The 12,898-nt window shown below is 46.7% G+C and overlaps 2 protein-coding genes and 1 pseudogene across 3 annotated transcripts in view; 2 read left to right on the forward strand and 1 right to left on the reverse strand.

The window, feature by feature from the left end:
• The window catches only part of C1QTNF1 (C1q and TNF related 1), a 13,678-nt gene continuing 780 nt past the window's right edge, over positions 1 to 12,898 (reverse strand). Inside the window, exons 1-4 of one of the 2 annotated variants that reach the window (XM_077924109.1) lie at positions 12,335 to 12,583; positions 8,702 to 8,846; positions 4,909 to 5,045; positions 1 to 2,622 (exon numbers count right to left, since the gene is read on the reverse strand). In XM_077924109.1, the coding sequence (XP_077780235.1) occupies positions 2,072 to 2,622; positions 4,909 to 5,045; positions 8,702 to 8,835 (822 nt within the window). In that variant the 5' untranslated portion in view covers positions 8,836 to 8,846; positions 12,335 to 12,583 and the 3' untranslated portion in view covers positions 1 to 2,071. Of the gene's footprint in view, positions 2,623 to 4,908; positions 5,046 to 8,701; positions 8,847 to 12,334; positions 12,584 to 12,898 lie in introns of those variants that run through there. The other variant, XM_028715172.2, reaches the window with a different exon arrangement.
• The window catches only part of CANT1 (calcium activated nucleotidase 1), a 21,409-nt gene continuing 15,954 nt past the window's right edge, over positions 7,444 to 12,898 (forward strand). The window contains exon 1 of the mRNA XM_028715130.2: positions 7,444 to 7,488. Coding sequence (XP_028570963.2) covers positions 7,459 to 7,488 — 30 coding nt within the window. The 5' untranslated portion in view covers positions 7,444 to 7,458. The remainder of the gene's footprint in view (positions 7,489 to 12,898) is intronic.
• Positions 10,017 to 11,569, forward strand: LOC114589113 (myosin regulatory light chain 2, smooth muscle minor isoform pseudogene; annotated as a pseudogene).

Raw genomic sequence — 12,898 nt, forward strand, 5'->3', positions numbered from 1 at the left:
ATTTGTTCAGCTTGGAAAGACTCCTCAAAACTAAATGCATGGCTAACAGGACCCCATGGTGCTCAATGCTAAACAACTGTATAGCTTTCTCCCTGTTTTGTGCCACAGGGACAGGTTTCTTATTTTACTGTGCCTGCCTGGAACAAGGATGCTGGCAGTAGAGGCAGGCCGGACATTGCAGGCCTTCCCTGTCCAGCAGGGAGGCTTGGATACCAACAGAGCCTTGTTCGGCAAACCACTGAACTCTGCTCACTTCACTCATGGTGTATGGCTAACCTCATGCCAAGGAACTGAGACGGCAGCTTGGGGTATGGAAGATAGAACTTGGTGAAATACTGCTGCCTTGGTGCTAAGCTGTTTGCAGAATGCAGTCCAGAAACGGGCAAATGTATAGACAAGAAGCATCTGAATAGACTGGCACCTCCTGCTACCATATTTCCAGGAAGGAAAGGGCGAGTGCCCTTTGCAGCAAACCACACCATGTATTCCAAACTGGCTCAGTGAATAGGGCTGGGCGTTCAGGCACTAATGTGTGTCACGCTGAGTAAAGAGAAGAATATTTGCCAAGGTTAGAGAAGGAGGTATTTACAGATAACAAGGGAGGAGGTGGAAGGAGAGAGCAGATTAAGGATATTGATAAGGTCCGGGAAGAGGAAGCATGGAAGGAGGCACAGTTGCATTGCTGAAAACTCTTGAGACTTAAAATCTGAAATGAAACTGACAGCCTAAACGTCAGAGGTCAACAGCAAATAGAAGGGGCCTGATTAACAGGTGACATCAAAAATATATTTTTTAAATTGTTTGTCAATAAACAGCCTTGTGGGCCATTCGGAACAACTCATTAGGGATAGCTCAGTTGGCAAAGCTTGAGACACTTAATCTCAGGGCCATAGGTTTGAGAAGATTCCTGCATTGCGTGGGGTTGGACTAGGTGTTCCTCATGGTCCCAACTCTACAGTTCTGAGATTCTGGGCCCACAGACCAGAGGTTTCCCCACAATGGACAATGGATAAGGTCCTTGCCCAGCTGGGGTCTAGCAGTGAGATCCAGTGGCGGTGGAGCAGCTGCTTTGCTTGCAGATCCCAGGTTCAGTCTCAAGCATCTCTGGGAAGGTCGTGGAGAGACGTCTTCCTGAAATTCTGGAGAGCTGCTTCCAGTCAGTGTAGGTAGCAATGAACTAGACTGACCAGTTGTCTGACTTCTTATAAGAGAGATTCCTATCTTCCTAAGAATGACTGAACCAGGCAACAAAAGTGGGTTTGTTTCAAGTCCGGAAGGATAAATACATGCTGTCTATTGCACAGTGGTCTGAGGTCTTCACTGCCCTGGTTATTTCATATAAGCACCAATTCAATGTGGATACCTCCTTGGGCATCTGGAAGGCTTCTATCATCTTATATGTTTAACATTCCTCTTCTGATAGTCACTGCATCTACAATGGGAACTGCTGGTGTTCTACTGGTATTATTCGTATTATCTGCATATTACTGCTGTTTGTTTCCCCTTCTTTCTTTTTAAAATTTTAATTCCTCTTGATAATGAACACAGTACAGAAAGGGCCAAGCCTTGAGGTCAGCGTGAACAGAAATTGTGCAATCCTGTTTTAAATATTTTGTGGAGGGGCAAGGGAGGATTCTAGCAGGACATGCGTTTTCAAAGGTTGAGAATGGCAAAGCAAGAATAAAATAAGAAAATCAGTCTAAGGACACTTGCATAGAAGAAGTGTCATTATTATCTAGGAGGGTGTGAGTCCCAGTCTTAGAGCAGAGGGAATGATGGGTAGTCAGTCCCGTAAGAGCAGAAGTTAGATTAGTGTGACGATCTGACTGGGAATATTGACGCCAACTTAAGGCTTAAGACTTGGGGGCAGAGGGAAGAGAGAAGGACCAGAGGTTTGAAGCAGGGGAAAAACCTTGTCCAGGGAAAGTGTTTGATGAGGATAAAGGTCATATCAGAGGTCAAGGCTGGGTTATGGCACATAAGTAGGGTTAGAAATCAGCAAGTAGAGAAACACTACAAGGTTAGAGCCAGGTGACGTTATTGGCCATATTTTGTCCATCTGTCAGCAGATTCAAGGCTCAGAGTTGGGTTTGATTAAGTACCCGCTGAAAATAACGTATGTATCGTATTCATCGCTGAAGACGGCATTGTCGCGTTCACCCTTGAAGAGCCTCACCCAGATTTCATCCTGGTCCTGCAGCTCAAGCATGAGGCTCTGGCTCTGCATGATGCTTCGGTCGCTGGCCTGGGCGTACAAGATGGCCGCCTCAGCCCCATTGTGCATTATGTGCAGGTAGGTTTCCTTCTGGTTCCAGGTGTGCACATTGAGACTGAAGAAGTAGATGCCGGGCACATAGCAGTAGAACTTGCCCATGAACATGTTGAAGTGTCCATAGAGGTTCACGTACTCGGTGTCAAAGACAAGAGTCTGGTAGTAGTCGTTGCTGTGCAGGGGTTTTCTTCGGCCCACTGAAAAGGCAGCATAGTTGGTCTTGGCCCGCTCCCCCGGGGCCCCTATGTTCCCCTTCTGCCCCTTGAGGCCCGCCTGGCCCCTGCTTCCCGTAGAACCAGCCTTGCCCAGCTTCCCTTGGGGGCCACGTTCACCACGGTCCCCTTTCTCACCTGAGTAGTGAAGAGATCATAGATGAGCATCATTTCAACGTAGGCAACCTTGGCCTCCACATTCAATCCAATGGGCAGGCCAGGGAGCAACTTATGCATTTTTATATAATGTACAAATAAATAGAATAATCATTCCACCCACGCTTGGGAGAGAAATCTAGAAGGGGAATGGTCCAGTCAAAACAGAACAATCACTTGTTGGCTGCATAAACATCATCATCTCACATTTAAAGCACATTACACTCCCTCCACCAAAGAAGCCAGGGAACTGTAGTTCTCCTCACAGAGCTACAATTCCCAACACCCGTCACAAACTACAGTTTCCATGATTCTTGGGGGGGGGGGAGCATAGAATCATAGAAATGTAAAGTTAGAAAGGACCCCAAGGGTCATCTAGTCTAAATGCGCTAAATGCATTGTGTTTATGCAGTGGTATATCATGTCCACCCTTGTGGTGAGGAGAATTTTACCACAAATGTTGCCCTCACTTCCCCAGTTTTCAGAGTGGGTCCAAATGTGTGGTAAAATTCTCCTTGCTGCCAGGGTAGGCACTAGATTGGTGTCTGCCCATCTCAAAAACTTATCGCTTGGCAAATCCTCTTCTGTATTAAATGGAATTTAATTTTACCAGAAGCATATCTGCAGGCAAAATCGGAGGTTTCTCCTTTGCAAAACGTATGAGACAAGAATGTAATTGGAGTGAAGTGAAATATTGAAATGTCTTAATTAATTCTATTGATTTAATTATGAGTCAATAAAATTATTTTTTTTTAATTAAGTTAATTAAGGAATTGGAACCTTAGCTGTGGGTAAGAACATAAATCTACCTCCTCTAGGTCTTAAAGGTAAAGGTACCCCTGCCCGTACGGGCCAGTCTTGACAGACTCTAGGGTTGTGCGCCCATCTCACTCAAGAGGCCGGGGGCCAGCGCTGTCCGGAGACACTTCCGGGTCACATGGCCAGCGTGACATCGCTGCTCTGGCGAGCCAGAGCCGCACACGGAAACGCCGTTTACCTTCCCGCTAGTAAGCGGTCCCTATTTATCTACTTGCACCCGGGGGTGCTTTCGAACTGCTAGGTTGGCAGGCACTGGGACCGAACAACAGGAGCGCACCCCGCCGCGGGGATTCGAACCGCCAACCTTTCGATCGGCAAGCCCTAGGCGCTGAGGCTTTTACCCACAGTGCCACCCGCGTCCCTCTAGGTCTTAAATATTGTCAAATATGCATGTTACACACACACACTCAGCTACAGCCATCTCTAAAATGTATTGGGAGGGTAGAGGTTCAGCACCAGAGAGGCCGCCTCTGATGACACAATTTCTCCATCTTTCACATTCTTCCCGGGAAATCAGGCCATGTCCTAACGCAACCTCTGGAGTCCTGGGCTTGACTCAAGACTAATTTGGTGGTGTCACTTGGCCTTCTTTAAGAAAAGAGCTTGGATAAAATTATGATAACAGCTCCTCCAGGCCAGGAAATTTATTTAGCTTATACAGTTTCTTCCCAACCGGCCCCTCTGGAATCTAAAGAACCCAGCATTTCATCCAAAGACAACCGCCCCACCCCTTATAACCAGAGCCTGAGGACACTGAAAAATCAAACTCGCTGCAGCTTTTGGAACTCCACTCCACGGCAGCTCTAAACTGCCTGCTCCATGCATACGGTTTTGCTTAGGCCAGAGGGCATTTCTGAGAACAGGCCAGATAAGAGACCAATGGAGAATGCTGTGATCCTGCCCCTACGTGGAACAGATGGCTGCCAGGGCACAGCCTGGAGATCCACCATGTGCCTTGAAGTTCTGTGTTGCATCAGGCAACATGGCAGCTCCAGCTTCCTCTGCCTGTTCCTCTCCCGGCTCTCTCCCGCATCTGCAGTAATAGGAACGGGACCCAGAGAAGGAACTGGCAGGAGACACTATGGCTATGTTCGGACACAGGATGGGAGCATCTGTCCTTGGGCTTATGGGGTGTGCCCACTCCTACCCTGAGCTGGAAGGTTTGGAGGAAACATCTAAGTGCATTTGGCCAGATGCGCTTAGAAAGCTCCCCTTGACTGGAAGCTCTGGGGCTTCAAAGCACATTCAACCAAGTTTACTTAGAAGCCTCTTCAGACCTTCCTGTCAGAAGTAGAGCAGGCATGCCCAATCCATCCACCCCCAATTTGTGCCTCGTGATTTTTGAACACCCGAAGAGGACCATTGACTGTCTCCTAATGTGTGGGATGCTACCGAGCAAAGGCTTGGCATCTGAATACAGCATCCTGGGGTAGAGTTGGTGTCCCTTACCTTTCAGGATGGTAACGTTGATCTGAGGCATGGGCTGGTACATGGGGTATGCTGAAATGCGCTCAGGAGGATCGCAGCATCGCACGCATTCTGACCCTCTGGGCCGCTTGCTGTATTTCTCATGGTGATTCTCGGGCCTGGGAGGCAGAAACAGCACAGGCAGGCTAAGTCACAGGGCCAGGGAAAAGGGGGAAAGGGAACATGGTGACTCCCCTGGGAGAGATCTCGGGAAAAGGCCCTTGTGTTGTGACCACAGCCCTATCCTTTTCCTTAATGTCATAGCATCACTAAAAATACATGGAAGAGAGAGTAAATGTTGCTGATGTGAATTACTGAGAGCCGGGTCACTGAGATGGGACATGTTTATTGCAGCCCCTAAATAAACTCGTTTCTCCCCAGTTGCTCCACTCTCCCAGGCTCCTTGTTCAGGACTAGGTTTTTCACTCGGGTTGACGGGGACATATGTCCCAAATTTGCAATAGGAGCTGAAAGCCACCATGCTTCCCTTTTCCCACTGTCTGCCACTACCTCCAGCCCTAGCCTGGGTGGCCTCTCCTTTTGCCCCAAGAAGGAATTGGCTTGTAGTGCTGACACACTCTTCCAACGCTAACCGTTTCCAGGATAATCTGGGCAAGGATGCCATATGGTTGCCTAACAACAATGGCCAACTAGGCTGGGTTTGCCCCTCACGGAGTTAGCAATGGTGCCTGATTGAGGAGTCCAGATCTGGAAACATAGAAAGGGAAAGAGGCAACAGCATACTCTCAAAACATTTCGTAGGAGAAAACTGGGGTGCTTGAAACACGCTTCTTCTCATGCCACGTTGTGTCCAGCACTGACTTCAGAGCAGGGTGTGTTAGTAAATTGACCATAAGTTTCCTTACATTGGGACACGGATGGAGCTGTGGGTTAAATCACAGAGCCTAGGACTTGCCGATCGGAACGTCAGCGGCTCGAATCCCCGTGACGGGGTGAGCTCCCGTTGCTCGGTCCTTGCTCCTGCCAACATAGCAGTTTGAAAGCACATCAAAGTGCAAGTAGATAAATAGGTACCACTCCAGCGGGAAGGTAAATGGCGTTTCCATTCACTGCTCTGGTTTGCCAGAAGTGGCTTAGTCATACTGGCCACATGACCCAGAAGCTGTACGCCGGTTCCCTTGGCCAATAAAGTGAGATGAGCGCCGCAACCCCAGAGTCGGCCACGACTGGACCTAATGGTCAGGGGTCCCTTTACCTTTCCTTACATTAAAAAAAAACAAAAAAAGAAAAACATTGTGTGAAAGTAGTTGCAACCCACATTCAGCAAATGTTTGCTATCTGGATAGGCAGTTATATGGAGATCGAAGAGGCGTTCTATGTTCATATGCAGTAGGTTTAGCCAAACACACACACATCCACTCAGCTCCTTTAGAGATCAAGAGTCTCCGAGGGAATGGGAGGGAAACCTGAATAAATTTACTCCACACATGTCCAGAGTGACACGTTTTTTTAAAAGCATTACCCAGATCGCCTCAAAAGGCAAATACAGGCCTTAAAGCTGGGTCATTCCATCACCACCCTCATTTCAGAACAGAATCCATCGTCTTGCGGCTGAGTTTCTCCCAGTTCACACCCCAGCTGCATCAAATGTGGATGAGCAGAAGTCTGCGGTAGAGGTGCGGTGGAAACTTGGAAACAGAATAGGCTGGCCAGACTGAGGAAAGAGAGCTCAAGAACAGCATAACCCTTTAAGATAAAGTGGTTAAGAAATCATGGGAAATTTGTGGCAGGTGCTCTGACACTTGAACTCAGCCTGCACACATCAGCACTGGGGTGATGCCAGTCAATTCAGTTATGCATGTGCCAAACATGCCGTCCAACTGCACACATTAAATCAGTACGGTACCTTACTTTCTCACAATGTGCGGCATAGTTCCTGGCTTGTGCCAAATTTTTATCGTTACGGGAATTTTGCTTCTTTCAGGAACAGCATCTAGATCTAGCCAAGAGACTGGACAAAAGCCCCGCTTTTGCTGCAGGGAACTAGCTGCTGCTGACACAGTTTTCTAGCCTCAGTGACTACACTGCACCAATGAGGGAAGAGGGGTTTAGGTTGGGAGAGCTCTTTCACGGTGGTGCTTTCCCCCTCGTCTTCTACAAAGGGGCCCCATAATTCCTAAGGAGACTTCTGTCTGAAATCCTAAACGGAGAGAGATGATTTGCAGTCTCAGCAGGGGAGTGGGAGGGAGGGAAACAGGGTGTGAGTATGCAAACATTGCTCACAGGCTTTTAAGCCAGGATTTATTTTTTTATTTATTTTAAACCATGTATTTAACAAACAAACGGGGGGTGGGGTGGACACCACAAATTTTAAAACAACAGTACATTATACTTTCAGAATAAAGCCAGTGTTTCAGAGCTGGTGAAGTTCGTAGATTTGTAGACTCGTCAAATTGTGGAGTTGGAAGGCACCTTGAGGGTCATCTAATCCAACCCCCTGCAAAAGAGGAATCTCAACACATGGTCTCCCACCCAGTTTGGAACCATGGACCACTGGCTCACCCAGCCTCTATGCTTCTTCAGCTGTCTATCCAGTGGCAGGTAAGAATCTCCTGTGACTGTTCAAAGGAGATCTGAGAAGGATGGATGGGATTTCCACTCACTAGATGAGGGAGCAAAAACTCACTGTGTGGAGTGCTCCCCATCCCTATAAAAGAAAAAAGAAAAATAGGGATGCTCACAACACTTTTATACTTTCCAGCCATGACTAGGCCAGATTAAGGTTGGTTGAAGCCTTGGAACAGTGCTAATTTGTAGGAGACCTAGAAAACATGGCCCTGTATAGTACAAAGAATCATGGTGGAATGTTCAGTGGTTAAAAGAATCTAAATTTTATGCTACAACACAGCAATTAAGGCCCCTTTTGCAGTCATTTACACCTCCTCCAGAGCCCTTATCACCCAGCAGCTTCTGGCTTCATTCAAAGTGGGGCAGAGTGATAGACTTAATTGTGTATTAACTGCATACTGGAGATGCACATTAATGGAGTTAATTGGGCATTGAAGTACACCATGAAGTTATTTCTTTAACACTCAGCAGTTCTAAACGGAAAGCATAACTGTTTTCAGCAGCTGTCCAGCTAGACTGTATCTCTCATCAGAACCCCTGTGAGAGAGCCTCAGCAGGGATCATCTTCCATAGCTCAAGGGCGAAGCTGTTGCTTTCCCTGAAACCTGTTGCTTGCTAGTTTCACTGGCATGACCCTCCTTAAGGGTTGCAAACTTTTAGGGCCCATGGGCACATTTGTCAACTAGAGAAACTGTCATGGCCACCATACGCCATACACACATTCCTTCTGAAAATCAGCTGCCCAGATAAATTTGTGAACATCCTTCGGCTCCTCCATGATAATATGACAGCAACAATCGCCAATAACAGTGGCTCTCAGAGTGAACCATTCACAGTGGGATCAGATAAACAGGAGTGTGTTATCACCCCAACCTTATTTATTACCATATTTTCATTGTCATGATCCTACACATTGTCGGAAACCTATGTCACCACCATGGAAGGACGTGTCACTTACAGAATCACTGTTAAAACCGTGTCCATGGAAGACAATCTTATTCAGCTACGAATGATCGCCAAAGAAGAAGAAGACGACACATATTGCAACCTATTCTGTTGGCTGCAACCGAATACAGATTTCAAGCCTAATTTCAGTGGAAGGAAGAAGGACTCCCTGTGGGCGTTAGAGAAGTCCTTTGTGGCACACATGTGCACATAGGCACCATGTTGGCGAGCTCCAACCTACCTGGAAGTGTGATGCTGGGGTGGCGGAGGCTGTGTTGCTTCTCCAGGCCTCTGCTCCGCATCCTTCTCATTGCAATACGCCTGGATTATCAGGCAGATGAGCAAAAGGGCACTTGGTGTCAGTGTTATCTTCATTGCTTTTGGCCCTGTGGGAGAAGAGAGAGTCAGGCAAGTGGAAGTGTGTGTGTGGTGGGCAGAGATCGCAGCAGCATTTTGAACCCTGGAGTTGTTGCGTGTGCATGCTTTGGGGGGTAATACATGTTCTTTCCCTTGCTTCACAAGGTCTTATGGGAAGACCCAGTTTAGATGGCAATGTGTATTACATCGCTTACTTCAAAATGTGGTAAATCGGCTCTACTGCACTGTTGTACATCCATAATTTTATTGTATGCTGCCTTTCCACAGTTCAAACAAGGCTCAATGTGACTTACAACATGAAAAAAAGCATAACAGCAACATAACAAAAGTGGTCATAAACAGTACATAAGACATCAAAAATACAAATGGAACCAAAATGGAACCAAATGGAAAATTTTCCACATAAATCACAGTATCTAAAATAAAGGTACAAAAAAAACCCCAAACATCAGCAACCACCCCAACAAAAAATGTAAACAACACCCCAGCCTAAGAGCCTGTTCAGCAGCCTCAGCTTTTGTAGCTGGAGTCAGTCCAGGTCCCACCCTCCAAGGTAAGGTGGGAAAAGCCTGCAAGGCAGGGAGCAGGTATTCCAGAAGTCACAGTAGTATAAAGCATGCAAAGGGATTCGTGCATAAATGGACTAATCCCACCCTAGATAATGGCGTGCATGGTTGACATGTGGCACTACCACAGCCAGCGCACAACTGCCGTCAGTCTGAAAGGAGTTCTATTTATCTATGGATGCACACGCTTTGGGCTCCCTGTATAAGGGCATAAATTCTGATTGGCCAGGGTTCATGTCCCCATGGAAAGAACACTATGCATGTACACCCCAAAGGACTTAGGGTTTGGTCATTGTGTGCTTTAGCATATAGAGCTGAGGCCGCCCATTTGTGTTCAAAAGCCCCATTGTGTGCCTGTGCGCACGTAGAGGACTTTGCATAGTTGCACGTATTTCCAATTGATTTGTCATTTGTGTCAATGGGATCTAAGTTCAACTAAATTGTCTCCAAACAAAAAGGAAAAATATGGAATTGTAGATACGTAACAGTCTTCTTCAAGTTTACTGCTTTCTTCAGACACACCCTGACTACCTACACCCATTTCACACACAATGACCTTCCTGTGCAGGAAATTATTTGCATAATGGCAAATAATCCATTTCATCAAAGATCTATTTCATCACCTAAGTGGAGCCCATTGATTGGCAGTAAATTCTCCTTGGTCCACACCAAGTGGTCATGTCAGTACCATAACTACCAGGAGGGGGAGCTAGCTGGGTTTCTTGTCCCGGGTGAAGCCTCCAGAGGGGAGCCATTGAGGTCCCAAGCCAGTGGGTGGGTGTGGGTGTACACAAATGTGCATGAGGGGCTGCCAAACTGGGTCTTTAACAAGCATGCACATTTTCACCAAAGTACATAGGTTTGTATGTTTTGTTGTTCTAACAAGCTGTTAATCGCTTTGGCAGCCTTTGGGCCCAAAAGTTGTATTTTAAAAACAACAAGAAGAACAATAATCAATGGCTAATGTTTCCTTCCTGGGACAAGTCTGTGATCCCATGGCAGAGTGCGACTGAGTATACAAACACATGTGCTTGTGCATAGTTTGGAAGCCTGCCCCACCCTGGTCCTCTAATAAGGCAAGGCAGTGCAGTGCCAAGCAAAACTGGGCAAGTCTCCTAAGATCCGCGGTCAAAGATCCTCTGGGAATATTATCCAAGTATGAGCTACACAGCCAGGCCCAAATTCAGAACCAGAAGATTCTCACGAAAGCAGCTGTGTGTCTTTTGCAGGGCAGAACAAGAGAGCACATGGACCAAAGGAAACAGTTACACAACCCATGTGCAGGTAGGGGTCATGCAGGCCACGTTACACACCCAAAGCTCACGTGTATTCCAGCTGAACTGCAACCATAATGTAAATGGATGTGCAGGCATTCCCACACTGTGCAAGGAAAGGAACACACATGTGGTTAACTTTATGCTGCATTCAGAAGTGCATCTGCATTAGAGATAAATGCTGATTTGAGACACTTGTCTTCCTCCAGGGATTTCTGGGAATTGTAGTTTTTGGAAGATGCTGAAAACCTAGAGCCTGCACAGAACTATCATTCTCAGATTCCTTGCAGAGAGAAGCCATGCTAGTTTAAGTTTTAGGCTTCAAAACTGACTCTTGTGGAGTTTCCCCCATAACCGCTTCTCGTCCATCGCCACTCAGAATCCAACAGCCAACATGTCAATCAAAAGGGCAAAGAATAAGGCTACAAAGAAGCGCCCTCAGCATGCCACTTCCAATGTGTTTGCTATGTTTGATCAGCCACAGATTCAAGAATTCAAAGAGGCATTCAACCTGATTGATCAAAACAGAGATGGTTTCACTGAAAAAGAAGACCGCATGATATGTTCGTTTCACTTGGGAAGAATCCAGCTGATGAATACCTAGATGCTATGATGAATGAGGCTCCAGGACCAATAAACTTCACAATGTTTTGAGAGAAATTAAATGGCACTGATCCAGAAGATGCAATTAGGAATGCCTTTGCTTGCTTTGATGAAGAAGCAACAGGTTTCATTCAAGAAGACAACCTGAGAGAATTGCTGATGACAACGGGAGACAGGTTTACAGATTAAGAAGTAGATGAGCTCTTCAGAGAGGCACCAATTGACAAAAAGGACAATTTCAACTACACTGAGTTCACATGAATCCTTAAACATGGAGTATCATCATGAGTATGAATGATCATGAATCTATTATATAGTTTAGAAAATGGTTTGTCCATTTGTTTGTTCTCTATGCATTTGGATGCCTTTTGAGATACCTTTGCCAAACCCGGCATGGGGGTTCCCAAGGTCTTCATCAATGTTTTGACGCCGGACACCATTCTTAATCAAGATGGCAGTCCAAGATGGCATGCCATCACCTTGGCACGACTTTGCCCATTTTTTCGGTATAGGTCTGGCCGCCTCTTGAGATATTGTCACCAAACTTGACATGGCAGTTTCCATAGATATGCTGTAGTTTCTTGAGAAATACTTCTGTTTGATGCATTTTCCCTCAAGCCAGCTGCCATCCAATTAGAAAAAGGGAAGCTGTGGTGACATTTCAGGCAGCCACTGCACATGCGCAGACAGCAGCTTAAGCGAATTGGGATTTGAGATGATGAAACAATTCCAGGTAATGGGCATCCGGTGAAGACATCTCTGCCTCCTGTCTGGTCTGTACAGCAATGTAAGAATGTGACTTGAAACAACCTTGCTGCGTTTCAAGCCCCTAATCTCTGCACAGCCTCAGTGAAGTCTGAACACAACCATTTGGGGAAGTGCTGCTGTTGAGCGGGTAGTCTGTGGATGATTAGACTTCAGCTGGTATGGGATATTCCTAACATGTCCAGATTTAATATTTAGTGAGGTTTCGATCCCATTTGAATTTTTAAAAGCAACATGCTATTGGGATGTGGAGAACCAGGAGCCTTAGGTAAAATAGATCATCCTCACCTGTTTGTTATGTGTAAAGCCTGAAGAGTTGGCAGACATGATGTAACAACAGGATCCTTCCTGGAGGCTTAAAAACTGAATGTTTAGTCTAACTGTCTCTAGCCCCGCAAGGCGAAACCCACAACAAAGGAAGCTAGATAGTATGCCCGCAAGGAGGTTCATATCTCTTCGAGGACAAGCGTTAGAAGCCAGAGACAGCGGCAGGGCACACACATTGTTGGACAAACACAGGCTTGTAAGGAGGAAGAGAGGAGCAGAGGCGCATACAGGGATGTGTGCTCCGGCAGTGCGTTTGTTTTTTCCGGTTCGCTCTGGCCACTCTCCATCTCTCAAGGGCCTGATACAGCAGCCGGTAACACTTGGGAATGCAAAGCCGTCACATCCTGGAAAAATCTCCGTCAGCATTAAAGAGACCACCAAACCCTCAAGAGTCCCATTCCAGTCAGGCAAACACAAAGAGGGTAGCAGGGTGTGCGTGGAGAGCAGAGGGGGACCCCAAAACATCTGGGCTCCCCTCACAGGTCCCAAACCATAACCCTCTTGGAAATAGAGAGGTGCTCCTGG

Source organism: Podarcis muralis, chromosome 2, assembly GCF_964188315.1.
Source record: "Podarcis muralis chromosome 2, rPodMur119.hap1.1, whole genome shotgun sequence".
Classification (NCBI taxonomy): Eukaryota; Metazoa; Chordata; class Lepidosauria; order Squamata; family Lacertidae; genus Podarcis; species Podarcis muralis.